We start from the raw sequence: 12001 nt of genomic DNA on the forward strand, positions 1-12001 counted from the left end.
ATGAGATTTCACCATAAGCAACAGTGCATAGTATAACAAATTTGATTAAAATGTAGTAGAATATTTTATAATATTTCATTTTGCCTTCGTCTTCTTACTGTGCACAGTGGCTGCTGTTTACAAGCTTCTAATCATGGAACTGTAGTAGCCTAATTATTATTATGTCGTTATGCTATGCTTCTTTCTAAAAGGGAAACCTAGAAAGAATAAGCCCACAGGCTTACCTTTTTTATTCAGCTATTTTGAAAGTTACTTCAGCTTTTAAGCTGCTGGTTCTGCCTTCTCATAATGCATTGCTGAGAAATTAATTAATAGTTCTGAACTGGAGTTAGATTAAATCACAAGGCCGTATTTTTGCAAATGGACATACTGTAAATATTTTAGCTTCTGTAAAGGCTAAATGAGCTGCATTAGCTTAGCTGCTTACAGAAACAGTGCCAAACTCATTAAGAACATTGCAGCCTACCCTTATTTTCATCTTGGCTAAAAGAGGCAGAAGGCAAACCTGAATAGTTGTAAAGAGCTATGGATTTTTTCCTGCCTGATGTTATACTCATGAACAGCAAAGTTGGTAATCTGTTACATGCATAGACTTTATACTCAAAATATTTAATTACTGCACCCCTCTATTTCCTAGTGAATTGTACACATCAACCGTATGTCAGAATTATTTTTAATAATACTTATCTAAATTTTTTTTTTTAGTTCTTAGAGTAATTCAGGAAAGCTATTCCTGTAAAAATTGTTTGGGTCTGTTAAGCTGCATGGTAAGCCTTACCATTTTTTCTTTGTCAGCTAATGCATGAGGCTTCCTGGCATGAATTCTATTTGCTGGAGCTAAATGCATTTCTTCTATTTATTAAAGCATACCCCCATAGCCTTCTGGTCTCAGAAAGTAGTAATTTATGTAGTCTAAGGAAAAGGTAAGAATTTTATAGAAGATGCATGAAAGCTGTTGACTCCTTTTCATTGGCTGCTTTTCTCAGTCATTGCTTTGATTTTATAAATAACATTTTAAAGAAGATATGTAATTAAAATGCATAAACCTCAGCCAAAAGTTGTGTGTTTTTCTCTCATTTCTTTTCAGTACTTAATTCTAAAATGAAGTAACAACAATAACTATGCAGGGAATTAAAATTTAAGTGCTATAATATCATGGGTCATTTCCTGACATTTGTTTTCATCTGCTAAATATATATTTGGTTAATTTACAGTGAGTAGCTGATATCTTAAAGGATGCTCTAAGCTGTACTGTAAATGCCTTGTTTCATTTTGGTTTGTTTTTTTTTAACTGAGAATTGTTTTACTTACATTATCATTTTGAGTTTTTTAAATTGTATTTGGTTTAATATGTTCATTGGTAGGTGGGTTGGGTTTTTTGTTTTGTGTTTTGTTTGTTTTGTGGGTTTTTTTCCTAGCCACTGAGTTGTTTTTTTTGTTTTTCTATTACTGCAGGCTTGTCATTATGATCCCTCTCTATTATGTGGAAAACAATTTTATTTTGCTAAGAACACTTAACCCCAGTATCATTAAGCTTTCTGTCATTTTGACAGCCAACACTTTCAGTTTGTTTTCTTTATACAACTTAGTACAAAAGTTGTATGTCCTCTTTTATCAATATGACCTCACCTGTGAGGCTTTCTCAAATATTTTAATTATGATTTTAAAGCTTTTGGCATCTAATCCAGCACTTCAAGTGCATGAATTTATGTGAAGTAACCTCGTGTATCAGATAAGAGCAGCAGGATGCTCTGACTACAGTAACACAGTGCTGTTGATCAATTGTGGCATGGCCCTGAAAATAATTTTTTAATGGCTTTCTGTTAAGTAAAAAGTTCCTTTAACTTTTTAGTGTGCTTTCATTTTCTTTTTCAGTTTTTCTGATAGCCAGTTCTGTTATGACTTAAAGTTGGAATACTGTAGTAATGGATAAAGGACTCTTTTCAAGTGTAGGAAGGCTAAAAACATAATCTTGTACAATTCTGCTTTTTGTCTTGATATTGCAACATAGCTTGTCTTTTATGCTATCTCATGTGTCTTCCTGATATTCTGAAGTCTTAAATCAAACATAACAAAATACCATGTACCAACTCTGACTTCAGAAGTATACTTCTCTAACAACAGAAAAAATTTTTCTGGTTATGTTTCTTGGTAATTCAAAACAGAGTAATGTTGGGTTTTGTTGTACTGTCATTCCCCTCTGGATTTCTCCTCTGAGGGATCTGTTTAACAATAGAACTGTTGAATTTATCTTTTTATGAAATAATCTTCACTGATCATATGCAGACTTGTCCTGCAGCGAGTGCCTGTTTGGTATTTAGTTGTCTCTTGAATTACGTAAATTTCTTTCTCCCAGGCCTGTGCAGCAGATCCCAAGAAACATCAGGCTTATTGAGACTAAAAGGAAGGAGATTATTTTATCATCTCTACATTCACATTAACATGATTTTGAAGTGGTAGCTCTCAGTTTTCTACATATCTTTTTCCACAGAACACTGCAGGTCTGAAAAACAAGCAAAATGCTTTTCTTCCTGTATGTGCACTGCAATCAAATGCATAATTATTATAACTTGTGTAGACATGCTTGTGCTAGCTTTAATTGCATTTGTTCATGTACCTGGAGTAGTGAAGCTGTTGTAACATAGTCCTCAGTTAGGGGTATGCAGGCTCATTTTGTTGTACATTGGATGCCTACTCAAATTAATTGCCTGCTGTAATATCCATGTTTCTGTAATTTTGCTATTTTGTTCTACAAGACTAACGAAATTAAGCGTAATTGTATATCTAGCATACTGCTGTCATATCTCCTGGCTGCAGTGCAGATGCAGCCTGTAAGGCAGGGAGCCCTACTCTCTGTCTGAGAGATGTTCTGAAATGTCTGCGCTAGTTTGATAGGTTTACGATGACCTTTTATCAGTAACTTGCAGGAATCTGGAAGTGCTCAACCACACTATATTTAAATGAGATACCAAAAAGCTAAAATCAGCAAAGGAAGCACTAGAATGAAAGCCTTACTCCTCCAGTCCAAACCTTTGCGGTGTACCAGTGAAATCAATTCATCAGGGTTCTGATGTGTTTTATGTACAAGCCCTTATCCTGCAATCAGACCCTTAATGAAGGAATCTCCTTTGTCAGCATGTGTTAATTCTATTAAAAAACCAACACACTAATCTCTGGCTACTGTAAACAGAACTCGGAATGTGTTTGCAAAAAAATCCAACAGGTAAAAACAGACATAGTGAGTAATACAGCAGTTGTCTGACTGGTAAGTCAGTAGAAAGGTAAATACACTTACAGAAAAGGATGCCTCTGTGTAGCACATTTCTAAAGCCTCTCTATTAGGAAGGTTAAAAAGATGGACCCTGCTTTGTAAGTATTAGAGAGCAATTGTGGTGGTCTAGAGGAATGGATAGCTTGTCAGGATGTTGGCATTTGACACACACTGCTCTTACTCTGAGGTAGTTCTGTAAATTCTTTAAACCTGAGTTTCTTTTTGAAAGAATAGCAACAATTAACATGATCCAAAGATAGCAGTGCAGAATTTAACTCCAACAGAAATTAAAAAGACCTTGTGCGCGCTGTTCAACAAAACCATTCTTCACACTGCAGAAGATTTTCAGTAAAAGTAGGAGTGCTGAGGAAGTAAGTTACTCCAAACCCTGTTCAGGAGGAAAAAAAATAAATTATTTTAGATCTTTAACCTGTACAAATGCATTTATTTTCTTTTTTATTCTCGTTTTGTATTTGAGAATTTTGGATATCTCTTTGTATAATGCTTTTGTATTTTCAGAAGTGACGCAATGTTTGTGTGAAAATGCTTGTGTGCAACAAGGTAGGATGTCAGTTGGAATACTACAGCCATCCTTCTCAGACTTCAGTGTGGTAGCCTTCTGATACACGGGAGAGCTCACTCTAAGTCAACAATTAGACTGGATCTAAAGGACAGATGCCATTGAGGAAAAAATTCTGTCTGTGTATTCCCACAGTTAACCCCCAGTGCGCTGATTCAGTGAACTAACTCAGAGAAGAAAACCTTTCCTTGTGAAGAACCTGGTGGCAGCTAGCCATGAAATCAGTTTAGAAATTGTGTGAAATTATAGCTTGGGGGTGTAGTGTGATGTGTTTAATCTAGTAACGCCAGTTTAAAAACAATCCCTAGATATCATATCCTCTCAGTTCTCCCTGCTTTCTCTTTGACCTGAGCCACCTCTCCCTTCAACCCCCCTATGCCAGCTCTGGTTCTCAGGGAAAAGGGGAAGAAGTGAAGCAACTTCCCTTCCCCTCCTTTCCCTCCTTCCCCTCTCCCTTTCCCTTCCTATTCCGCTTCCCCAGTTAATTTCTTTTCTATAAGTTTCTTCTATTTTCTATTTTATTTTCTTTAAATCTGTGCTAGGACACCTGTTAAAGTAGTTACAATCTAACACAGTGGCTGGGACAGAAGATGAAGGGGTCTTGTGGGAAGCTGGGGCTCCCTCCATTCCCAAAGTGTTGGCCTGAATGCTTTCTCAGGATTGCCTTTCTGCAGAGCAGTTTTCCTCGCTGCGTATTTTGCATCCATTCAGCATATCAGTGCATTTGCTTCTCCCTACGTATTTCTCTTTGTGGGCCAGTATAGTAACTTCTTAAAAACGCACAGTGTTACTATAAATTTTATCCCTGGCCTTGTTTTTGGGACATGCTTCAGTAAATGCTGGGAGGTTACAGCAGTTCCAAAGCATGTAATGCACTCCCCAGCTAGTATTGCAGTTGCTGTGCCTACAAGATGGGAGTGCCTTGCTTCTGCTGAGAGAATAAGGAAGCAGATGCTTGACTTGCTCAGAAGTTACTGTACCTCGCACTGGCTGCACCTGACCTGTAAATGTTTAAGCCAAACTATTTGCATCAGGCCCTTGTTCTCCTGAAATGTGCATTTAGCAAGCGTACACATCTTGGTAGTGTTGTCTGTCTCCAGCCTCCAAGACAATGTTGTATTTCCTCTGGTGAGCTCTGAGCATGTGAGTTTTGAAATACAGATGTAGGGACCCCTTTCATGGCATAACTTACCTTGTCTTTTCAAGACACAAGTAATGATTTCTAAGTGCTACTAATGGAGGACTTAGTTTTAAAGCATAAAGGGACATTCTCCCCCTTCTCTCTAGAAAAGGAACACAGTATTCTCTATCAGAAATTATGCTTTGATATTGTACATTTATATGCAGGTGATCTTTTTTGATATTTAAGTAATGTGTCTCTTCCAGATAACTAGTTTGCAAAAAATTAAGATAATTCTTTTTAGGTTTAAATTTAATCTGGTTTTGTAATGACATTTTTTCAGCAGGAGGAAATAAAGTATTGCTGTGGTGCTGCAAGACACTTTTTATTTATGTAATTACTGCAGACACCGCAATTTACTACAGTAGCATAGTTGGTGTTTAAAGTTTGCTGAGGCTACAGCTCCCTCATCCATAAAAATAATTTACATTTATTTGAATGCCACTGGCTTTATTTCCCCTTAAGCTTAACAAAGGCAAGAAAAACGTGCCTTCTGCCTGCATGCATGTATGCATGTATGCAGGCTTTGAAGGGACAGCTGAATTTGGGATGGGGATGCAGATGGAGGTGTCCAGGAAGCAGCTGCAGTGGTGGGCAGTGGGCTACCACCCCCTCGCATCCCTCCAGTGTATATTGTCTGCAGGCTTTAATTGTATGACACTACTGTCAAAGTCATAATTTTACAGAAAGATGAGAAGTGCCTGTCTTGAGGTGTGAGCATGCTTCACCATTTAGTTTGATGAAGGTGCTGTCAGGTGCTAAAGGATCTGTGTGTGACATTCAGAGTGCAACAGGAGGGGTCTGTTGCCAAAAGGAGGTGGGTCTCTGCTGTGTGCAAGAGTGCAAATGGGGCTCCTGCTGTATTGCAGTGGGTAGATTTCCTGGGAACACTTTAGGAAAGATGACTGGAGAGCTGCAGATTACAGGAACACAGCTGAGCAAAAAGCCTCAGACTTTGTGTGCCCTGTTGCTTTACATAGAGAAATGATGACAATATCTAGTTCAATAATATTAAAAGATTTCATTCATTTTAAATTACTCAAATTTGTTCTGTTGACAGGAAATGCTTCAGACTTTCAGCAGAAAAGTGTAATGTTTATAAAAGCTTCAAATTTTCTTGTATTTCAGATCGCCTTTATTTTGCTATTCTCTGCCAAAAACCAAAGAGTGGAGCTGCAGATACCCATTATTTCTGCATAGATGATGAATTTGTGTATGAGAAGTAAGTACACTCTATTTTTTCCTGGGTTTTATGGAAATAAATTAGGCTAACAGCAATGAGGAACCAGTTTAATTTGACATTCTGTTTTCAGTGTAGCTAAAGGAAACATACCATTTCCATTATAGACCTAATTAGACAATTTTGGTCCTCTCTGACTTATCTGCCATGATGATTTATATATCTTAGAATGGTTCCTTGGCTTCTCATTAGGATTTCTTAGAAATGTTTTAAAAGCAGAAGCTTTCATTGTATCTGTTCCTGTTAGAAGACACAGAAACACGATGCAATAGTATATATATTCAGAAGTTGGAAAAGGACAGCTGAGCTGAAGGGGATGTCTTTGGTTCCTCAAGTATTAAGTGGAATGTCTAAACTTCCTAGAATAAAGAAAAAAACTGCCAAAATCAATTCAAGCTTTTATGAGCTGACAATGGATATATTATTTCCCCTGTAGTGAACAGAACAGTGTTTGCCTTTGTATGTGATCTGGAATGCTGCTAATTCTTTACATATTTTTAACCAGGGGCATGCTTACCATTTTTGAAAGTACTAATCAATCTTTATTCTCTGTGTTCACTTTTCTGTAGCAATATTAATGGCCTTCTTTTAGAGTAAAGATTTTAAGTTTCTCATAAAATAAAGTTTCTAGTGATACAGTAGTGAGAATTTTTCAAACCCTGCATATTCCAGTTTGGTTTTGACTGGTGGTGTGTGGAAAACAAAAAGTTTTAGTTTCTGCTTAAAGATATCAACTTTGTTTCCTCCAACAAAATAGTATGTATATTAGAAGGCATTCTTGCTTTTAGAATGATGCACATATAAAACAGATATATTATTATTCTTGGCTTTGTGTGTCTGATTTAAAAAAAAAAAAAAAAAAAAAAAAGAAACAAAAAGCATTTACAGAGGTCATGTACAATCTTTCCCTTTTCTCCTACCAGTTTCTATGCAGACTTTGGACCACTCAATCTGGCAATGGTCTACAGATATTGCTGCAAGCTAAATAAGAAATTAAAGGTAATGCTCAGTGTTTTTGTTCATTATTCTTGACTTACTGAAGAACAAAAAAAAATGGGGCCAAAAGTTTTTCTGTTTTCGTTCAGGTGTTTGTCTGGGCTCCTAATGCAGCTATGTTTTGAATACAAATGCTAATTTCTTCAAGGTGAATTTAGGGAGGAGGAGAATCAGCAGGGAAAACCCAGTTACTGTTAATATCTAAAAGATGCACCACCATGGCAGTAACTACTGTTAATCCTGTAAGATCCGTTGCTAAAGACATACGGACTTATTTAAATTAAAAACTTCCATCCTGGAATTCAGTCTACTTGGCAATCTGCCAGTGTTGAGTAAGCTTGAGGATGCGATTTCTGAGGTGATTTTGTGGGGTGGTTTTTTTGTTTGTTTGTTTGTTTGTTTGCTTGTGGGGTTTTTTGTTTGTTTGGGGTTTTTTTGTTTTGGTTTGGGTTTTTTTCTGCTCCTGACATCTCTCTGGTAAGAAGCAACATTTGATCTTTGATAGCACTCATGGCACTGTGACATGGCAAGGAGCTGCCATGCTTGTACTGCTGATTATCTTCTCTGGGGAGTGCTCAGTGATTTTGGGGCATTGAGCTTTTGATAGAGCATAGTGTCTTAAAATCAGAGTTCCTATAATAAATGACATGAATGTCTTCAAATTAGTTGACCTCTAGGAGGTGTTGGAGAATAAGACCTGTTGGTCAGATAAAAAAGCTTATTAGCCTTAATGTGAACCAGAGTTTGGCTCTTCAAAACTGCTTAGATCTTGAAACAGCCACTAAACTGTGAAAAGTGGGAAGTATGAAGAACATAGTACACTAGAATTTTTTTTTTTTCATTCCTTGATCTCTGTCACTGGTATTAGTTTGCATAATTCATACCTGCTTTGTCACTGTGGCACTACTAACAGGTTGAACAAAGACAAGATTCTCTGATTTTTGTTTACAGAATTTTCTGTAGCAACACACGTTTATACTGTAACACCTTTTAATATCTTGGGTTTGGTATGGGAGAGGCATGTTAGGATTGCTGATAATATACTACTGTTAATGACCTGGGGTCAGTTGTCTTTGGTGCATTGAATAGTAACTGCGCAAGTAACATTGCCATTTAAATAGTGACATTTTATGATAGCTTAGCAGCTGATCAAAGTATACAGTTTCAAGGGCATCAAACTTTGTTTCACGGGCCAGTTAGAGGACAGTTTTTGCTGCCACCACAGATCTGGAGTCCTTTCTGTTGGCAATACCATTCCACCTTTTTTCTAAGATAGCTGGAAAAATTACATGCCAAGCTGAGATAAAATTTTCTTAAGTTATTTATGATAAAGTTTAGAAATACTTTCAAAATATTTTAACCTAAGCATGTATTTTCCAGTGGTTCTAATCCTTGGAAACTACTAGTTGATTTATCTAGAGTCAGATGTAAATGGAATCTGGAAAACTGATGTGACTTCAACATGCCTCTGGTGTTTTTGAGAATGCCACTTTGTATTTACTTCTATCTGTTACACAGGGCTGGATGTAAATCAGAAATAGTAAATGTATTCCAGAAGAAAAGAAAGATTAATGTACTTTGTATAAAAAATTATTTAGGAAAAATACTGGAAAAATAGAAAAATACTGGAACAACCTAGGCAGGGATTCAGTAGAATTTTCTACAGCTACTGAGGAACAAGTCTAAAGTTTATTTGATTCTCTGAATATAGGTGGCTGAACGTAGAACAGATCCATTTTTCCTTCTAGTTTTATTAGACAAGGCATGAGAAGTATAAAATGTAAAATCATAATGTTCTTCTTCTTTCTTCTTTCTTTTAATACAGTCATTTTCGTTGATAAGGAAGAAAATAATTCATTATACTGGCTTTGATCAGAAAAAGCAAGCAAATGCTGCATTCCTCATAGGCTCCTACGCAGTAAGTATTCAAATTTTTACATTAAATCAACTCATTAAATGTGTTCCTTTTTCATAGTAGTTCTTTAAAACAGCAGGATCAAAACAAGTCTTGTCTCTTGAAAAATATTCCTAACAATGTATCTTACACCTAGGTATACCAAGAGAGTTTTTAAAATTTGCCAAGTACGTGGAGTGGTATGGTATGGGATTTTTCCTCTCTACTGCAATCTGTGCTCTTAGAAATTAGAGTACCACTGGAAAAAAAATCTTTATGAATATTTTAGTGCATTAAAAAAATAACTGCTTAATGTTTTTCCTTTCCATCACGCAAATATACTCTCTTCTTTTTGGGAAAAAAAAATTTTAAAAAAAATTTAAAAAAACCCCGAACTATCTTGCATGAAATATGGTATATAATTTCCCATGGCATGCATGTTAAATTTATCTTTTCCTCACCAGCTGCTTCTTTTCTAATTTAAGGTGATCTCTTCATTTAACCTAGGAGAAGGAGTGAGGTGGTGTGCTAGAGCTTAGAGCTGGTATAAAGCCTTGGAATAGGCTTTTATACTAGAAGGTGGCTAAAAATGTACTGAGCCAGGTTCCCCTCTCCAGATTGGAGAGGGGAATATGACTAACTTTACATCACAACTGTATCTAAAGAATCAGTCTTTGATTCACAAAAATGTAGCCAAGGAATAAAATTCTGAAGATTTTAGAAGGAAAGATGTGATGTACCATATTCATTTTCTGCTTTGGCATGTAATGCACCTTGGTTGTAACCATCTCTCTAGTTTACTAAGCAATAAAATGAAGTGAGGACCTATGTGTTCTTTTATATTGGAGATTTGAGGGCTCAGGATTCATGTAGCCTTTGGTCATTCCTTTTTATTAGTTGCAAGGCTGTACGGTACTTGCTGTGATTTGGCAGTCTTCTTGATGCCCCTCTTTGTCATGCAGGACGTCCATTTCCTGGTCCCCAGGGTTTCTTGTCTATTTTCTACAGTACTTACTACAAATTAAGGACTACATTTCAAAATCTCTCTCTCTTGGAGTTTGAAACACAGGTGCATAGAAGTGTTGCTGTTCAATTTTGCATTCTTAAACCACGTGAAAATTTACAACATATGAGTTTCTAAAGTTGCTTGCAGTTAAGGTGTTGTGTTGACAAAATTGTTGCAGCTTTTAGGAAAGAAAGCTTCCTCTTAATTAGTGACTTGGTCATACTGGAGGCACAGAAAGTAAGAAGGCTTCATTTATCAGCCACTATTTGGAAGTAGGTGTGTCTTGGTTTTTTTCCTAAGCTTTTGTTTTGAGTATGTGTAGTATTATAGCACAGCACAGCAGCTGATATTTTGAGCAGAATCCATTACCACTAGCTAATGGCAAAAAATCTGATATGAAAATACTGTGGCTGACTATGTAAATTATACAAAAAAACAAACACAAGTCTTATTTCTGATAATCCAGTAGTCCTATCGTGTAAGAAATGTACAGTTGAGGGGAATGCTTGAACAGACTTGGCTAAAGCTCTAAGATTAATATGGATGGATTATGGTATTCCAAAGCAGGGTAAGGAAAAATGGAGGCTGGTGGACAGAGGTGTAGTTTTTGCTTCAGAGAACTGTAGTGAAGGGGGTGGGAGCTGCAGAGCAGAGAGGGGATGCTAACACAGATCCAGCTGAAGTATGACATGAGATCATGACTGACTAGTCTGGCACATGGCAGAAGCAGGCTAGACATTGGTAATTTTCAAAGTTCAGAGACTTGTGCTTAGGCTACTGCATTGTACATATTGAATATTTTGGCAGGTTTTGTTTAAGTCCCATCGTAAAGTGAAGCACTATGTGAGTAACAGTCCTTTCCTTAAATGGGGGGCTGTCTGTCTTGCATAATCACAAGTCCTGGATGGTGAACTACCTCTAGCTTAGATGCTGATTTTCTTTCCAGTGCAACAGACTTTGGCTCTGGTATTGCTTTTTTCCTACACAGTAGGGTACAGTTTCTTCCTGGAGCAATGTGGGAGAGATTCCAGTGAAAGGAGATCATAGAAGAAAGAGTGTGCCCCTGAGGCTTTCTTTTCTTCCCGGTGTCCTTTGTTGATCTTACATGATGAGGCACACCTAATCACAGCACTCATTGCCCAAGTGTTGAGACATACACATTCCATGTTTGTTCTTCTGCGGGGAGAATTGGTTTGTTCTCTCTAACTTTAGCAATAGATCATACAGGATCTGTTCAGAATGCATGATAATTATATGCCCATCATCTTCAATGACTGAAAGGAAATACAGACTGTTTTAAACAAATGTAGGCTTAAGCATTCACCTACTTTTTTAATTCAGGGTTCTTTGCTTTTTGATGAGGAAGGATTCATTCAGCTATTGCTCAAAACTTCTAAGAACTGCTTCTGTAACTTTAGTTACTCAGACTATGTCCTGCTAGTAATGCTCTTTGCTGCTTAAACTGAATACCATAATCTCTTATCCCTTACAGTGTGTAAGTGGTAGGTTCCCACTGTATTCTGTTTTCTTTGGGTTGAATGTTTTCTTGTTTGATTTTGGTTTTTTAGCTTCATGGTGGGTTCCCATTTCAAAAGCTTACATTAGAATGAGGGACTGTGTGCCAGTGCATCAGGTTGGAGAAGTTCAGGTGCAAAGAGCAAGGAAACAGAAAGTATCCTTTTCAAAGATAGTCATGAACATATTGCTTATCTGTGTGTGTTGTAAGGCCTTTTATAACTTCAGCATAGTTTTGTGTGCAAGGTGGTCTGCAGATGCAGGAGCTTTGATTTACGTACTAGGAATAACAGGCTCTGAGAGTCTCAGAAATAGCATA

General features: G+C 36.9%; 1 protein-coding gene across 11 annotated transcripts in view; it reads left to right on the top strand.

Annotated features, from left to right (window-relative positions):
• Positions 1-12001, top strand: part of CDC14B (cell division cycle 14B) — a 46843-nt gene that overhangs the window by 2027 nt on the left and 32815 nt on the right. For all 11 annotated transcript variants that reach the window (XR_011723298.1, XR_011723297.1, XR_011723299.1 and 8 more), the window contains exons 2-4: positions 6160-6253; positions 7195-7270; positions 9093-9185. Coding sequence is in view for 7 of the 11 variants with exons in the window: in XM_071731067.1 (XP_071587168.1) it covers positions 6160-6253; positions 7195-7270; positions 9093-9185 (263 nt within the window). In the remaining 4 variants the exon portion in view is untranslated. The remainder of the gene's footprint in view (positions 1-6159; positions 6254-7194; positions 7271-9092; positions 9186-12001) is intronic.

This window comes from Heliangelus exortis, chromosome Z (assembly GCF_036169615.1).
Source record: "Heliangelus exortis chromosome Z, bHelExo1.hap1, whole genome shotgun sequence".
Classification (NCBI taxonomy): domain Eukaryota; kingdom Metazoa; phylum Chordata; class Aves; order Apodiformes; family Trochilidae; genus Heliangelus; species Heliangelus exortis.